The sequence below is a fragment of the Heloderma suspectum genome, chromosome Z, assembly GCF_057233095.1.
Source record: "Heloderma suspectum isolate Gila_16-S chromosome Z, 16-S_ref, whole genome shotgun sequence".
Classification (NCBI taxonomy): domain Eukaryota; kingdom Metazoa; phylum Chordata; class Lepidosauria; order Squamata; family Helodermatidae; genus Heloderma; species Heloderma suspectum.
Genome location: NC_139476.1, coordinates 18,475,436 through 18,493,488, shown reverse-complemented (window position 1 = coordinate 18,493,488; position 18,053 = coordinate 18,475,436). Strand labels below are relative to the sequence as shown.

General features: G+C 46.8%; 1 protein-coding gene across 17 annotated transcripts in view; it reads left to right on the top strand.

Moving 5' to 3' along the window:
* MYO9B (myosin IXB) overlaps nucleotides 1–18,053 on the top strand; it is an 88,634-nt gene that overhangs the window by 12,318 nt on the left and 58,263 nt on the right. For all 17 annotated transcript variants that reach the window (XM_084825447.1, XM_084825443.1, XM_084825440.1 and 14 more), the window contains exon 2: nucleotides 11,158–12,057. In XM_084825447.1, coding sequence (XP_084681573.1) covers nucleotides 11,215–12,057 — 843 coding nt within the window. In that variant the 5' untranslated portion in view covers nucleotides 11,158–11,214. The remainder of the gene's footprint in view (nucleotides 1–11,157; nucleotides 12,058–18,053) is intronic.

The following is an 18,053-nucleotide window of genomic DNA, read 5'->3' as shown; positions in this document are numbered from 1 at the left end:
ATTTTTCTGTGGCAGGGAGGAGAAACTCCCCAGCCCCATATAGAACAAACAGTGGCAGAGTTTTGGAAAAAAAGAAAATGACTTTGTGTAGATAATGCTGAAGTTACGAGAGTTAGTGTTGTGGTTAGACTGGGAGACTAGGGCCAGGGAGACGAGGGTTCAAATCCCTGCTTGGCCAGGTGACCATGGGCCATTCGGTATCTCACAGCCTAGCCTACCTTACAAGGTTGTGGTTAGGATAAAATGGGTAGAAGCAAGAACCTTGTATATTTCCCAGAGCTCCTTAGAAGGAAGGTGGGATAGAAATACAAGTAATAAGTGGGGCCAGGATACCTAGCAGACAGCCTTCCCTTGTACATACCAAGGCAACCTTTCAGATCAGCAGAGGGGGCTTTGCTGGTCATTCCAAAATGAATGGAATGTCACCATGAAATACCCAAATGGCAGGCCTTCTCTGTAGCAGCACCGACCATCTGGAAAACCTTCCCTCGTGTAGTTCGGGAGGCAGAAAACGTGACATCTTTCAAACGCCTCCCCAAAACACACTTGTTCACCCAGACTTTCCCTGGGCTGTAAGTAAATTATTTATTTATTTATTTATTTATTTCTATACCGCCCAATGGCCGAAGCTCTCTGGGCAGTTCACAAAAATTAAAACCAAACAACACACAATAAAACAATTTAAAATATATAGAACATTTAAACCACAATATAACAATACAACCACAATAAAACCTAGCAGCAGTACAGGAGTTTAAAATACAGATTTAAAACAGCAAAGATGAAAATTTAGAAAGCTAAAATGCTAAAATGCCTGGGAAATAAAAAGGTCTTCACCTGGCGCTGAAAGGAGTACAATGTAGGCGCCAGGCGAACCTCACTAGGGAGCTCATTCCAGAGCCGGGGTGCCACAACAGAAAAAGCCCTCCTCCTAGTAGCCACCCACCTCACTTCCTTTGGCAGGGGCTCACGGAGAAGGGCCGCTGATGATGATCTTAAGGTCCGGGCAGGCACATATGGGAGGAGGCGATCCTTCAGGTAACCTGGCCCCAAGCCGTTAAGGGCTTTAAATGTTAACACCAGCACTTTGAATCGGGCCCGGAAATGGACTGGCAGCCAGTGCAGCTGGAAAAGGACTGGCGTAATATGAGCTCGCAGGCCAGTCCCTGTTAACAATCTTGCTGCCCTATTTTGGACCAGCTGAAGTTTCCGGACCGTTTTCAAAGGCAGCCCCACGTATAACGCATTGCAGTAATCCAGACGAGAAGTTATCAGAGCGTGGATAACTGTAGCTATGCTATCTCTGTCCAGATAAGTGCGTAGTTGGTATACCAGCCTAAGCTGATAAAAAGTGCTCCGTGCCACTGAGTTCACCTGTGCCTCAAGTGATAGTTCTGGATCCAAGAGCACCCCCAAACTACAAACCTGATCCTTTAGGGGGAGTGCAACCCCCTCCAGAACAGGTTGAATATCACCTAGCCCGGCAGACGAACCACCCACTAACAGTACCTCCGTCTTGTCTGGATTGAGTTTCAGTTTATTAGCCCTCATCCAGTCCATTCCCGTGCCCAGGCACTGGTTCAGAACAGCCACTGCCTCACCTGGTTTTGATGAGAAAGAGAGGTAGAGCTGGGTGTCATCCACATATTGATGGCACCTCAGCCCACACCTCTGGATAACCTCCCCCAGCGGTTTCATGTAGATGTTAAACAGCATGGGGGATAAAGTAGAGCCCTGTGGAACCCCATGGCACAATTGCCATGGCACAGAGCAGTAATCCCCCAGCACCACCTTCTGGAATTGGCCATCCAAGTAGGAGTGGAACCACTGCAGTGCAGTGCCTCCAACTCCCAACCCAGACAACCTATCCAGAAGGATACCATGGTCGATGGTATCGAAAGCCGCTGAGAGGTCCAGGAGAATCAACAGGGTCGCACTCCCCCTGCCCCTCTCCCGGCAGAGGTCATCCCACAGGGCGACCAAGGCAGTTTCCATTCCAAAACCAGGCCTGAAGCCCGATTGAAATGGATCTAATTAATGATGCTGCTCCATTTTACTTCTTGATTTTTACTGTAGTTGGAAGTGTTTTTAATGCTGTGTTTTAATGTTGTGTCTTTAATATTGTATTTTAATATTGTGAACCGCTGAGAGATTTTTTGTAATATTCAGCAGTATATCAAGGCTACAAATAAAGTTAAATAAATAATGGAACGTCCAAGTCCAGAGGCAATATACCTCTGCATACCAACTGGACTAGGTGGACCTTTGGTCTGATCCAGCAGTGCTTCTTATATACTATTGTGAGGGTATTAGACTTCTCCTTCATTAATTTATCTGTCTGAGGTTATTAACCAAGATGGATAAATGGAACGTCCATGTTCTGGGGCAGTTTATTTTGCATACCAGATGTTGGGGAGAAAAGAACACAGGAAGGCTGACGCAAAGTCTACTTTCCTCTGGCCACTGAAAACAAATCAAGAGAGCCTGTTGTTGCTGCTAAAATAGAGAACTCTGGCTCTAGTAAGTTTCTGAGGGGGAGCAATCCCCCAGAAGACATCTATGAAAACCATCTCTTTAGTACCGGTGGGTGGCACTCTGCTGCCATTAGGATTCTTTTCCACCAGTGGCAATCAAGAGTTTCTGGATGTGGAACAAATTTGATTTTCTGTCTTTTATGTCATTCTTCCATGCTATTTGTCCAGGAATTCCATGCTTCCATGCTATTTGTCCAGGAATTCCCTTCTTTTTATCTCTTTCTCTTCATCTCTCCAGAAGATGGTGTGATCCAGTGCTGTGTCAGATCATGGCTCACGGATGTTAAGGGAGACTTTTTAGAGCAGCCTTCCCCAATCTGGTGCCCTCCAGATGTGTTGGACTACAATTCCCAGCATCTGCCCTGCCCCCTGGAGGGCACCAGATTGGGGAAGGCTGCTTTAGGGTGTCTCCCTCCTACCCTCTCCCTAAGAAAGCTCTAATTCTGGATGTATTCCCATTTTGCAGAGGGGAAGTGGATCATAGAATAGTAGGGTTGGAAGGGGCCTATAAGACCCTTGAGTCCAACCCCCTGCTCAATGCAGGAATCGAAGTCAAAGCTTCCCTGACAGATGGCTGTCCAGCTTCATCTTGAATGCCTTCAGTGTGGGAGAGCCCACCACCGCCCTAGGTCATGGGTTCCATTGTCGTTTTGCTCTAACAGTCAGGATGTTTTTCCTGATGTTCACCCAGAATCTGGCTTCCTGTAACTTGAGCCCATGGTTCCATGTCCTGCACTCTGGGCTGAACAAGGAGAGATCCTGGCCTTCCTCTCTGTGACAACCTTTCAAGTCCTTGAAGAGCATTGTCCTATCTCCCCTCAGTCTTCTCTGATGTCCGCCCTTAGTTTGGAGTGAGGTGCATAGAGGAATATCCAGCCCGGTTCTTGTGCCCAGATGTACGACAACCACTATGCCCCCTCCCCCCCCCCCACATCATTATGTTTCCTCTTTGAGAGCAGGAGATGGTGGAGAAGATGTTGCCTTTTCCCTGAACCTGCTTGACGGGGTTGCTACTAAAATGGGCCGGATGGTGATCGAAAAAGGCTCTCCATATGCTGATAATATGATATGATATGATAACAGTGAGACAAAACTTTATTAGGCCCAGCTAAAACATTGCCAAGTGAGCAAGCTTTTGTGTTCATGTCTTGCTTGCTCCCTTGACCTTTTTATTAGGCCTAATGAAGCCTTGCCCTACAATTCCTATTTCTTTTTTTTTCTTCTTCTAATGGAGTGACATGTCTTCCTGCAGTTCTTGTTTGCTTTGGAGAAAACAAATGAGAGATAACAATGATCCCTTGGCCTGGATCTTTCTCTCCACCTCCCCTCCCGCCATTTCTTCTGGCTTGGCTTGGCTTTGATATGCCAAGCTGCTTGCTGTTTTAGGACTAGCTTTTGAAGAACATCTTTTGAAGTGCGCTGATGCTGACTAGGTCCTGGGTTATCAGCTAGTCTGTTCCTTTCACGGCTAAGAATAACCTCTAGGGCAAGCGCTCCCTGCTGACAGATGGGAGTTTTTGAGTGTGGTGCACAGCAATCGTGACAACTTCCTGTTACTGACCAGCATGGCCATTAAGGGACCTTAATAATGGTGCAGCTGAAACTGGTGTTGGAGGCTTAGCAGCAGCAACTTGTAAGGGAATCTCAGTTGCCTTAGGTTGGTGGTTTTTCTGCAGAACGTAGTTCCTCAATGAGCAGATCAGTCCTGGCAGGCGAGCAGATCAGTCCTGGCAGCTTCCCTCAAAATACAACTTGGCCAGTATTTCCACAAGAGTACAAGAAGAGTCTTGCTTGATCAGACCAAAGTCCTTTCCTGTAACGTAGGAGAGGGCTGTAGTACTACAGTTAGGTAGTTTTAGATGCTAGAGCAGCCTTTCCCAACCTGCCATTGAGATATGGTGGGCTACAACACCCATAATTGCCAGCCACCATGGCCAATGGGAATAATGGGTGTTGTAACCCAACGCATGTGGAGGGCACAAGATTGGGGAAGGCAGTAACGATCTAGATGTAACTATCTTACGGGGCGGGGGGAAGCTCTTTTGATGGCAATGTCTGTTACTTCACTCACTTCAAAATGTGGTGAGCCTTCCCTGCTGTATTTGGGGGGCCTTCCTGCTCATTCTGAGTCAGGTGGGCTGCTGTGGGAGCTCCAGAGGCCTATTTTGCTCCCCAGGACACCCCCACCCCACCCCGCTGCACTCCTGCTGCCACTGCTGGCGCCCTGCAGAATTCTGTGGGGCAGCAGTGGCAAAAAAATTGGCAATGATTTTTGGTAGCAAACTGCCACGTGTGTTTTTGCTGCTGCTGCTGCAGTTCTTGATGGGATGGCAGGGCCATGTGTTGCCCACCTCTGTTCTGAGTCATGGGCCAAATTAGTGCCCTCACGACATCACTGGGACAATGTCAAGCTAGCTCCTGAATCTACCTGCAGCTCAGTGGCCAGCCAGATGCCCCCAGAAAGCTTGCAACTATGACCTGTGCATGGAGATTGCTTACATCCCCATTCAGATTGAAGTGGAGTTTGGGGTGAGAGAATCATAGAAGAGTAGGGTTGGAAGGGGTCTACAAGACCATCGAGTCCAACCCCCTGCTCAGTGCAGGAATCCAAGTCACAGCATCCCTGACAGATGGCTCTCCAGCCTCATTTGAATGCCTCCAGTGTGGGAGAGCCCCCCACCTCCCTAGGTCATGGGTTCCATTGTCGTATTGCTCTAACAGTCAGGACGTGTTTCCTGATGTTCAGCCGGAATCTGGCTTCCTGTCACTTGAGCCCATTATTCTGTGTCCTGCATTCTGGGATGATGGAGAAGAGATCCTGGCCTTCCACTCTGTGACAACCTTTCAACCTCTCCGTCTTCTCTTCTCAAGGCTAAACATGCCCAGTTCTTTCAGTCTCTCCTCACAGAGCTTTGTTCCCAGGCCCCTGATCATCTTTGTTGCCCTTCTCTGAACCCTCTCCAGCTTGTCTGCATCCTTCTTCAAGTGCGGTGCCCAGAACTGGACACAGTACTCCAGATGAGGCCTAACCAGTGCTGAGTAGAGGGGAACTAGTACTTCCTGGGATCTGGAAACTATGCTTCTATTAATGCAGCCCAAAATAGCATTTGCGTTTTTTGCAGCCATATCACATTGTGGGCTCATATTCAGCTTGTGATCGACAACAGTTCCAAGATCCTTCTCGCTTGTAGTATTATTGAGCCAAGTATCCCCCATCATGTAACTGCATTTGGTTTCTTTTTCCTAGGTGCAGAACTTGGCATTGATCCCTCTTAAATTTCATTCTGTTGTTTTCTGCCCAGTGCTCCAGCCTATCCAGATCACTTTGAATTTTGTTTCTGTCTTCCAAAGTATTAGCTATCCCGCCTAATTTTGTGTCATCTGCAAATTTGATTAGCATTGGTGGCTTCATGCCAAGTTTTTGGTGGTGGGGCTTCCTGGCTGGTATCTCAGTGTCTATGCTGAACTAGCTTGGATTAGTTAAAGCTCTGCTTAACTCCTGCGTTGAATCTTGACCTTGCTGCTGTTAGCTACTTGCATATATTGTTCTTAAATGATTGAGCCATGTGCTTTATGCTTTCCTTATGAATTAAACCATCTTCAGTCAGACGTCTAGGACCCTGAGACAGTTAGTTCTGTAAGCATGGAACTTTATGGCAGAATCAAGCCATTGTCTGCCTGTGCGGTGGCTGCATATTAAGGGCCATGGTGGGCCTGTTAAACAAGCTAAAATCAGTCCATCAGTTGGATGTCACAACCATGTATCTCTCTCTGTCTTTGCCTTGAATCCTTGTTAGCAGCCCCTACCTACCTTGGCGACATTCCTCATCTTCACTGTATGTTTTTGTTCTTCTGGATTTGACTGTACCTAATGACCACTAGGGTTTGCAGCTGTACCTGTCCTGTGAATGGCAAGACACCTCCAGACCTGGTCGCACTCATTTGTCATCCTCATGCACATGATTGGAAATCTCTGCCTCTCCATTTGGAATGTTCCATCTTTGCAGAACAGACTCAGCTAGAACTCCACAAGGATGCCCCCGATTCAGAGCAGTCTGTGAGTTATGCCCAGTTCTTCCGGAATTTCCTTGCCATACACCCTGGGCTCAGTCTTCCAACGAATCTCATTTGTGGAAAACTTGATAACACTGTCCCCACCCCCAACACTGTGTGTGCATATGCAAGTTTAAAAACAATGACTTTTAAACAAAACAGCCCTCCACTATGCCCATTTACACATGGTCACTGTTGGTAAATGGTTTGCTGTGAGTTGTTTGTAAAGCGAGGAGGTGATGAGCTGCATTTATTTGGGAGGCTGGCATGTTTGCATTGATGTCGGTTTTCCAGCATTTCTTTTAATTGGAAAGCTTTCCTGGAAAAATAAATCTACTGACCTAATTTCATTGGAGATCTGATTTAGGCTAAAACAACGAAGAGTCTTGTGGCACCTTAAAAAACTAACAAACTTATTATGGCATAAGCTTTTGTGGACTAGAACCCACTTAGATGCATGAACTGTTTATCCTGAGTTCCAGCAGATAAGGGGGTGGGGGTGGTGTCAACAGTTAGGTCAAGGGGAATTGAAATGCAGGAAGTATAGACAGTACAGATCATTTATTAACAGTGGCCATTCACAAAACAGTTGTTGAGTGATAACACAGACTTCCTTGCATTGGTGAGCTGATTAACACTAATAGTGTGATAAACAAAAACACCTTTGTCCTTATTCAAGCCATAGGAGATAGAATTGAACTTCTTCACAAATCGTTGTTCAACTTTTTCTCATTTAAATCTTGTCTTTGCCATTCCTTTGTTCAACAATGGCCACCTAGTTATGGGAGGTTAAAGTGTTCTCCCACTGTTTTTGGAATATTCTTGTTTCTCATATCAGATTTGTGTCCATTTATTCTTTGGGCAGAGACTGGTTGTCCTATGTAGAACGTAGGAGGTCACTGCTTGCAAATGATGCCACATATATCATGTCAGAAGTTGATGCCCGTTGGGGAAAAAGTCCCAACTCCACATATAAACTGATGAGATCTGAGCTAGAAGTGCCAGACCATGAAAGAGATCTTGGAGTTGTGGTGGACAACTTGATGAAAATGTTGACCGTGTGCAGTTGCTAATAAAAAGGCAAATTCCATGTTAGGCATAATTAGGAAAGGCATTGAAAATAAAACTTCCAATATCAAACGGTTCTTACACAAATCTATGGTGCGACCACACTTGGAATACTGTGTACAGTTCTGGTCGCTGGACCTCAAAAAGTGTGTTGTGAGAGTTGGAAAAAGTGCAGAAAAAGGCAACTAAAATGATCAAGGGGCTGGAGCAACTCCCCTGTGATTAACGATCACAACATCTGGGACTGTTTAGCTTAGAGAAAAAGCAAGTGAGGGGAGACATGATAGTGGTGTACAGAATTATGCCTGTTATGGAGAAAGTGGAGAGGGAGACATTTCTTCTCCCTCTCTCCTAATACTAGAACCCAGTGGGGTCATCCCATGAAGCTGATTGGTGGGAGATTCAGGAGAGGTGAAAGGAAGTACTATGGAACTATGGAATTCGCTATCACAAGACGTGGTGATGGCCACCAATTTGGATGTCTTTAAAAGGGGGTTGTTCACATTCATGGAGGATAAGGCTATCAGTGGCTACTAGTCCTGATGGCTATATGCTGCCTCCAGGATCAAGGCAGTATGGCTATCTATACCAGTTGCTGGCAGACATGAGCGGGAGGGTGCTGTTGCTCTCATGTCCTACTTGAGGATTTCCCGTACTCATCTGTGGATAGACTAGATGAACCCTTGGTCTGATCTTATGTTCTTTTCAGCAGGTGAACCAACCTGTGATGTTGTGGCTGACATTATTAGGGCCTGTAATGCTGTAGCCAAATAGACATAGGGACAGAGGGTGCTGTTGCACTTGTGTCCTACTTGTGGGTTCCCGGTTGACAGCTGGTTGGCTACTCTGTGAATGGAATACTGGACTAGATGGACCCTTGGTCTGATCCAGCAGGGCTCTTCTTATGTTCTTATGACAGAGTTAGGTTCTGGGTTTGCCAGGGGGTCTGGTTCTTGGGGCAGTGTCTCTGTTGGAAAGTCTGCTGTTACTGGTGAGTAGCTGTTCTAGGTCAGGAGGCTGTCTGTAAACGAGTACAAACCTATCACCCAAGGCCTGTAAAGTGTCATTGTACAAGATGGGCTATAGAACACTGATAAGTGGCTTTAGCTGGGCACTGTAGGTGACAAGAAGTGGTGTTCTGTTATTTTCTCTCTTGGTCTGTCTTGTAGGTTTCCGCTATAAGGTCGTCCTTTTATGTCCCTTATGTAGTTGTACAGTTGTGTCCAGAAAGTGAACCTCTTGCATAGACTGGTTTGGGCTCAGGTTGACAATAGGGTGAATGTTGTTGAAATCCTGGTGGAACTTTATCAGGGCCTCTTCTTGTCCAGGATGTCATCAATGAATCTCAGGTAGGGGAAGACTTTGGGGGACAGGAGCTGTGATAGTGTTGTCCTAAGTCAACTATGGCATATTGTGTGGCCCTGTGTGAGTACCCAAGGCAGTCATTTGAAGATATATGTTCTCCCTAAAGCTGAAGTAATTTTGGTTAAGTACAAAGTGGCAGAGTATGCTAGCTAAATATGCTGTAATGCTGATTTAGGCTGCAATTTTGTGGCCACTTAACCTGAGAGTAAGCCCCATTGAATGAGGTAGGGCATGTATACAATTGCACTGTAAGGGTTTTCTTAGAGTTATATTTAGTGAACAAAATTAAGGTATGTCAAGTTAGTGTTTGTATAAATATGCAAAAAAAAAATCTAGCAGTTGAAACATATTTGGTGTGAGTGTGTGTCAATAAAATGCATAGTGTGATTGAAACCCAAATCAGGTTACAACAGGTAATGCAAATCAAATGTTACTGGTTTAAATGAGAACTTTTAGTAAGTCTGTATACACAGTCTTCTGCTGATATTCAGTATATCTTGATTTATCCTCTTTGTGTGTTTGTTCCTGATGCTCTTTGAGGGATTTCAGAGAGGTCCTGGAGGCTACCTGTCGGATAAGGTGGACGCTAAGATCATAAAAAGAGCCCTGCTGGATCCACTCCAGCAGTGGACAGACAGATTTGTTTTGTCTCCAGGAAAACCACAAACAGGGCCTGAAGGCAATAGCCCTCCCTATTGCTTGTTCCCAGCACCTGCTATTGAGAGAGATGCTGCCTCTGAACATCGCAATCCCATTTATCATCAGAGCTAACCTCTTCTCCATTAATGTGTCTGATCCTCTTTTCAAGCTGTCTGAGCCCCAGGTAGTTGGAACTGCAGTGGGTCATTCTTGGCAGCAGTGGCTAATAGAGGTTCTCTTCCAGACTGTTGGTGTGCCAGTAATTACAAACATTGGCAAGGGTGGGCAGGTGTGCCAGTAATAATTGTTTTTTTGCAGGCTACTAAATTCCATGGCTTCACTGCAAGGCTGGCCAATAAACCTCTCTCCTGTTCTCTTGTGAGGAGTTAAAATCCTCCCCAGGTGACCAGGCACTGAGAGAGATGCTTTTGTAAATACGAGCAAACAGGCTAGTGCTGACCTTCCTCGTCTTGTGACTTTTGTTGGCTTCCTTTCCCCCATATATTACCTTGGGGATCACCCTCACCCCCATTCCATGCCTGTCTGCTGTTGTTCAGTTCTCGTCTCAAGTACTTCCTGTCCGTCCAGGACTGGCTTGTCTGAGTAGTAGGGAAACACAAGCCTTTTTGTGCAAGCCCTGGCCTCCGGTCCCTGGGGTGTGAACCAACAGGACCAGTCTGCAGATGACTCTCTAATAGGTTTGGAGTTTTCCAAAGCAGGGCAGAACAGAGGCAAACCCTGAGGCTGAGCAGAAGCAGGCAAAAGGAGATGGATGATCTGTTAAGAGCTATGCAATCAATATAGAGTTAACATTCCATTGTGGGGAAATTTAACTGAAGGCTCTTGCTCCCCCCAAATAGGAAGACTCTTGTCCCGGGGAGAAGAAACTGTGTGTAATTTGGGGCAACATGGATGTGGTTGGTGATTAACAGTGCAATGACCTCTGAGCTGTTTTGCTCTGTCCTGTTAGTTGACTCTGGTGTGTGCTGTTGCAAATAGAGACTGCCTTTCCTCACGATGGAGGGAGAACAGTAGTTTAGCAGGAATGGTGTGTGGGGTCAGAGATTGAACCAATTCCTGACTAGGTTGCATCTCTAGAGCTCTCGGTTCCCATCGGTCATACTAAAATGTGAACACCCAGCAAGGAATCTTGGTGTGGAGTCCCTGTCTGAATGTTTTGCTCTGTCAGCTTTGCACTTCTAATCCATGTTCTTAAAACTTCCTCCTCGGACAACTGAGAGTATCTCCCGCCCGTCTCCCCTTCTGTCTCATCTGCGGTCTCTACTCTTCAGACTCTTGCCATCTTCTAACGGCCCCCTTTGTCGTCTTCCCCTCAACTCCTGGCTCCTCTCAGTATTACCGAGCACTATCTCTCTGACTCCAGAACTTCCTGCTCCCCACCCCATGCGAACTAGCTCGCACCCTCTGCTCTTCGCTCTCTGCCACTGCAGCATCCCAGACAGGACGAGTCTCTGATACTTTCCTTCCTTGCTTCCAGATAGCTGGCCTAGAGCAGCAAGCCAGGGCGGCATGCCGAGGCAGGGCATGTGCCAGGATGAGTTTAAAAGATGCCAGAGGCAGCACCGCTTGCCCAGAGAATGCAGCCTACGCTCTTCACATTTACCCCCAGCTGTCAGCAGAAAGTGTTTCCTGCTGCAGGATCACGGCCACTAAGGATGCCGCCGCCGTCGACATCATCAAGGATGTGATTGGCTCTTTGAATCTGGACATCTCTAAGCATTATGTGCTTGTGGAGGTGAAGGAGTCAGGAGGAGAGGAGTGGGTGCTGGACGGGAATGACTCCCCTGTCCACCGGGTCCTGCTTTGGCCTCGCCGGGCCCAGGATGAACACCCTCAGCAGGACGGATACTACTTCCTTTTGCAAGAGAGGAACGCGGATGGGACCATCAAATACATCCATACGCAGCGGGCCTCGGAGGAGCAGGAGGAGGCACGGCGCTTGGTCGAGAGGGGCTTCCTTCCCTGGCAGCAGGAGGACTTCAACGACCTGTGCAACCTCCCCAACTTGACGGAGACCACACTGCTGGAGAACCTCAAGCAGCGCTTCCTGAAGCAGAAGATCTACACTTACGTGGGCAGCATCCTCATCGCCATCAACCCCTTCAAGTTCCTGCCCATCTACAACCCCAAGTATGTTCAGATGTATGAGAACCACCAGCTGGGGAAGCTGGAGCCCCATATCTTCGCCATCGCCGACGTGGCCTACCACACCATGCTGAAGAAGCGCATCAACCAGTGCATTGTCATTTCGGGGGAGAGTGGGTCAGGGAAGACACAGAGCACACACTTCTTGATCCACTGCCTCACTGCTCTGAGTCAAAAGGGCTACGCCAGCGGAGTGGAGAGGACTATTTTGGGAGCTGGGCCTGTGCTGGAGGTAACAAAATTAATATATATATTTTCCTCTTGCAAAACCTTTCTTAACTGGGGGGAGTTCAGGATGCCTTCCATGTGCATTTTAAAACTCCTTGCTGTTTTGAGGTTTTGGACTGCCCTGTGGAAGGAAGCGATTAAATGAGGCCCTTCCCTTCATCTCTTGCCTTGCTTTGTTTTCTGTGCAAGATTCCCCTGACCCTCACCAAAATAGACTCCTCTCTCTCTCTCTCTCTCTCTCTCTCTCTCTCTCTCTCTCTTCCTTCTTCCCAAACCATTTTTTTAAATTTTATGAATGGCTGCCCCGGCTTTCAACAATTTCGCCTTATTTAGTCATATTTGACTGTGCTAGCTTTCACAACTGAAGATAAAGAAACAGGGGAAAGAGGTGGGGGTGTTGGATGTTGCCTGCCCTTTGAGTCCCAAGTAGAAGCCAACCTTGTTGCTTAGTTCCACTGAAGCAAAAGTCTGCTGCACCAAGGTGTAACTTGATCTGCGCTGCACCAATGCACTCCTTGCAGGCTTCTGCCTTTTCTTATTTGGAGGAGCCGTGGCCCCTTTGCATGCAGAAGGTCCCCCATTCAATCCCCAGCAGAATCTCCAGATATGGCAAGGAAAGAATTCTTCCTGAAACCGTGGAGAGTCACCGCTGCCAGTCATTGTCGACACTACTGGGGTAGACGGACCAAGTGGGGCTCAGACTCCGTATAAGGCAGCTTCTGATGTTCCATTTTATCCCATGCTTATTTCTGTTTCCTAATTATCTGCAAACAAAGAACTCTCTTCCTCAAACAGGCTGGCCACAGGCCAAGTGAGCAACGGCCATCACTCCTGTGTTGTTGCAGAGCTCCATTCTGCTCCTGGTGGCAAACACAGTCCCAGACCCAGCTATCAGTTAAGTGCAGTCAGGATGCTGCTGCAGAAAAGGCCCTGCTTCATGTACCCAACCAACCCTGCCTCTCTTGTTGGTGGGACATACAACAGGGCCTTTGATGAAGCTTGCAGATTATGGGCAGGCTCATTTATGATACGAGGGGCCTATGAGGGCTTAGTGCCTTCTGGTTGGAGCTCACTTTCCAAACTCCACATGACAAGCAGTTAAGTCAGGAGTGGGAAACTTCTTTCAGCCAAAGGGCTGAATTCCATTTCAGAGAAGCTCTCAGGATCACACGGCAGTGGTGGCAGAAGAGAAAGTGGGGCAAGGCCAAAGACAAAGGGGCTGGGCCAAAATGCAAAACGTCCTGGCATATTTTAGCTTAAAGCTCTTCCTTCCAGCTTAGGAAAGGTATTTCAAAATGTTAGAATGGGAAGAAATCATGCAAAGCTAGAAAACCACCAAATTGGTGGTAGGGGGAAAGGAGACATGGCCATCTGGGGACCCCAGGCAGGCTGGAGATTCCCCACCCCATAGATAAGGAATGCTGGAGAGGACCAGTAGGGAGCCATAGCTCACTTTGTGAGCAGAAGGTCCCAGGTTCAGCCCCTGGCGTCATCAGTTAAAAGGGTCAGATAGTACTGGAAGGTTATAGGAAAAGTCCTGAAGGGCTCAGACAGTACTGGGCTAGGTGGTTAACTAGTCTGAACTGGCATAAGGCACTTACTTATGTTCCTGTGAGGAATAGTAATAATCATAATATTTCCTGTTACCAAGCCAAGATAAATTTGTCACATTTAGAACACCTTTATTTGCTGGTGCATCTTCTAACACCCAGTCTAAATGTGGGTAATCTGTTGTCTTTTATTTATTTATACATAACGTTTGTAGCCCACCTTTCCTCCAAGGAGCTCAGCAGGGGTGCACGCTAGTTCTCCCATTCTGTCTGCACAACAGTCCTGTAAGGTAGGCTAAGCTGAGGGACGGTGACTGGCCCAAGGCCATCCAGTGGCTTCATGGCTTGAGTGGAGATGCTGACGTGATAAGCTTCCACCGGGCTTTAAAAACCTGGCTGCTCAGGCAGGCATTTGGGGTGGGTTAGGGTTTTTAGAGCAGTGTTGTTTTGTTATTTTTTTGTTCAGTTGATTATGTAAAATTGTTATTAGTATTGTACGCTGCCTAGAGTGGCCGGGTAGCCGGCCAGATGGGCAGCTAATAATCAAATAAATCAAATAAATCAATAAATAAAATAACGTGACTCTCCCCTGTCCTCCTAGTGCACACGCTAGCCACTATGCCACACTGTGATCATTTGACTTAATTGTTAATCTTTAAACCAGCTGGTTCAGGCTCCTTGCTTTCTTCGTCGTTATATCCAAATGACTCTCTGCATTTTTATCTGAGTATTTTATTCTGTAGCCATTTCTTGTTACCTTAACCAGTCTTCCTGAACCTGATCCTCCCCAGATGTGTTGGACTAGCCAGACCTTGCTGGATGGGAATTATGGGAGTTGTAGTCTGACACATCTGGAGGGCACTGGGTTGGTGAAAGCAGGGTTAGCCTATATTAACCTATGACAGTGCCTTATGTTGAGTCAGACAGACCCTTGATGCTGTAGGCTAGTATTGTTCACCTTGGCTGGCAGGAGCGCTCCAAAGCCTCTGGCAGAGAGATGCTTTCTCTAGCCTGACTATTCGATTTAATTGGAAACTGTAGTAGCAACCTTTTGCATGCAAAGCAAACACTCCACCACTGAGCTATGGCCTCTCTTTATATCGTGATGACCCATGGTTATAAAGTGTGAGCTTGATTAATAAAAATAATACATTTTGTTCAAAGATTTCACAGATACTATCTCATTGAGAGGATCATGCCTTGCCTAGTAAGTTTGCAGCCAGGCCGAAATTTGTACTAGGGGCTTCCTGATTCTTGAGCTCAGCCTCTTCGTCACAACAGTGCAGCTGCGTTCTCTTCAGGACCTCTGCTGCTCTGACATCCAAGTGTGGTTTGGAAAACAGAGCAAGGGGCTGGGCTTTCACCACACCCCTTTTTGGCCCTTTTTCCTTTTATAAAGGGTTTCTATGCACCAGATTGCGCTTGGCGTAGCAGGATGGTTCAGAGCAGGATGGTCTCTTCAAGGAAAGCAGAAGCTGAGTTCTCAAGAGATGGCCTACCTCTTCAAGCTTGAGCTTGTGGTTTCTAATCAAAACAGGAAAGAGATCACTGTGGAGAGCCCCTCTTGGATCAGCTGATTGCATGGTATTGGTTGCTGCTAATTCATTCGGAGAAGCGGCTCAAGAGGCGGGGTCTGCTGTGGGTGGGATGTGCTGTGTGTATGAGAAAGATACGCCCATCAGAAGTCAGCATCCAGAGTGGAGATTCTCTAGTTAAAATTACTATTTTGTTCACGCATTCTCAGGAATTGATGTCTCTTGAATACACATACGTGGGAAGCTGCCATGCACTAGATCAGGCTGTTTGGCCATTTAGCTGAGTATTGCCTACCTGAGGGTGTTGATCCTCTTTCAGCCCGAGGTCCAAATTCCATTTTGGAGATTTTTTTGGTGGCCGTATTCCAGTGGTGGCTGAAGGCCAAAGCGGCAAGGCCAGACTCCAGAAGACACCAGCGTATTTTAGCTTAAAGCTCTTACTGCCAGTCACTAAGCTGTAGGAGAGGCATTTCAGCCTTTTAGAAGTGCGGGGGGACTGGAGAAGCCAAGAAACCACTAAAAGATCAGTGGTTGGGGAGGGAAGGGGGCATATTCATCTGGGGAATCCCAGGTGGGCCTGATGTGGGGGGCCTGGGCCTCAGGTTCTGCACCTGTGGCCTCCTCCAACTGGCGCTGGCTCTCCAGGGTCTTAGTCAGAGAGGTCTTTCCCAGCCTATGCTACCCGAGATCCTTCTTCCCTACCTGCTTAGGATTGATGCTAGGGCCTTCTGCATGCAATGCAAGTACTCCACTGCCGAGCTCTCGGCCTTCCCCTCCATTATTATTAAGGCAAGTCTTGTGAGGAAAGACTTGAAGGGGCTAGATATGCTTAACCTAGACAAATATAATAAATAAAGTTATTTCCGGGGGGGTGGGGGAGTAAATGGCATTGACAGTTTTCAAATATTTATCTGTCAGAATGAAATGGGAAAACCATTTCCATCCTACCCATCATGGGAGGTAAGATGTACATGAAGAAACCCAGCATGGCTCCAGGAGGTGGTGGCAATTTCTTTCATCGAGGTTTCCAAGATCCAAGAAAGGATTCAAAGAGGGTTGCTTTCAGAGCAGTGTCTGTCTTAGGGGACTGTTAGGGTTCTCTGCTGGGTCTGCCCCAGACAAATTGCAAGTTGTTCGCTGCCTCAGAGTGGGCCATTTCTCCATCTTGGAGAGAAGTCTGAATTCCCAGTAGATACCGAACGAGGGAAGGAGGAGCAGTTAATTTTGACACCCATTCATGGCATACATCCTATCCCAGCACTGCTTCTGGCATTTTGGACAGTGTCCCATTTCATTCTTTCAAGTGCCTTAAGTCAGCAACTAGGGTTTGGGGCAGCGGGGCAGCAGGGGAACACTTTAAGATGCTGTAGAGAGAGGTTCCCCCACCCCAATAGTGACGTATCATTGCCACAGGTGCTGTTCAGCAACTAATGTCACCCCAACTTGGATTTATTTTTTTTAATCAGCTTTAAGAGAATTTACTCTGTGCTTGGACTAAATTCCTCAAGTATGAGGTCATCCATGGGCCATTGACATAGGTGATCATAAAAAGGGAAGACAAAAAGGAGAAAAAATGTAGGCAATCAGGCAGGGTGGGTTTTTAAACCAAGCTTCCCTTTTTAAATTTCATGTATTTCCTGAACATGCATGTGCCTTCTAACTGCCTGGTAGAACCATGAAAAGCATATTGGTTTGTAACAAAATAAAGCCTTCTCACCATGTTCAGACAGAGGCTCGACACCTCAAGATTCCTTGCTGGGACCACTACTGATGGGAGCGGAGGGCTCTAGGCGTGCATCCCAATCAGAGATTGGTTCAGTCCTGTGATTTAAGTCCTCTCCCCCACATCCCATGAACACTTTCTGCTACACTACCATTCTCCTCCTTGCCATGGCGCACACCAGAGTCAACCAACAGGACAGAGCAAAACAGCTCAGAGTTTATGTCACTGTTAATCACCAACCACATCCATGTTGCTCCGAACTGCACAGTGTTTCTTCTCCCCAGGGCAAGAGTCTGGCTATTTGGGGGCAGCAAGAGCCTTCAGTTAGACTTCTGTAAACCCTATTAAACATTCTAGAAGAGGCCCAGGCAACTTGCGGCCCTCCAGGTATTTTGGCTTACGATTTCCATCAGCCCTAGCCAGCACAGCCAATAGTAAGGGGTCATGGGAGTTGTAGGCCAAAGCATCTGGAGGGCCACAAGTTGCCCACCCCTGTTCTAGGAGCACAACTCAAAGCATTTGGTTCTGCATCCCACATCTACTGATGAATTCTCCATGCGCAGAGACAAGAGACAGGTTTAGGTAAGGTTCTCTCTGCATACATGTGAGAATACTGGGCAAGATCACTTGCTTGAAGGGGAAGACTCTGCACTCCTGTTAGGCATACTTATTTGGAAGCATGCTCCCATTGAACAAAGTAGGGCTCACATCCGAGTAAACATGCTTGTTATTGGCTGTAAGAGTTGGTCAGCACCTTCTAGAAGCAAGGGCTGTTAGTTACTGCATAAAATAAACGATTCTCCATGAGATGGGAAGTGAATGCCCATGCTGCTTGGTATAAGTAGCAATAATCTGAGAACTGAACATATTGCAAAGCTCAGGTAGTTGGAGCGCATAAGGTGAGAGTTACAGGATCACCTCTATGGGCTCAGCAGATGAACCTGATGAAATACAGGATGGCATCTCTTGGGTCCTAACGTGAGATCATTTGCTAATCCTTGGGTCCAGAAAGAAGCCCACAATAAGAAGCATGAAATGTAAATTTTTTATTGTGTGTTTTGTAATGTTTAACCTCTGAAGTCAATATTTTTCTTCTAGGCTCCATTTGAACATTGAAAAGCAGACTTTACCTGAACTCAGTTTTGAAACTGATTCATTTTAAGGGATTACAATTGTAGGCATTAACATGTTT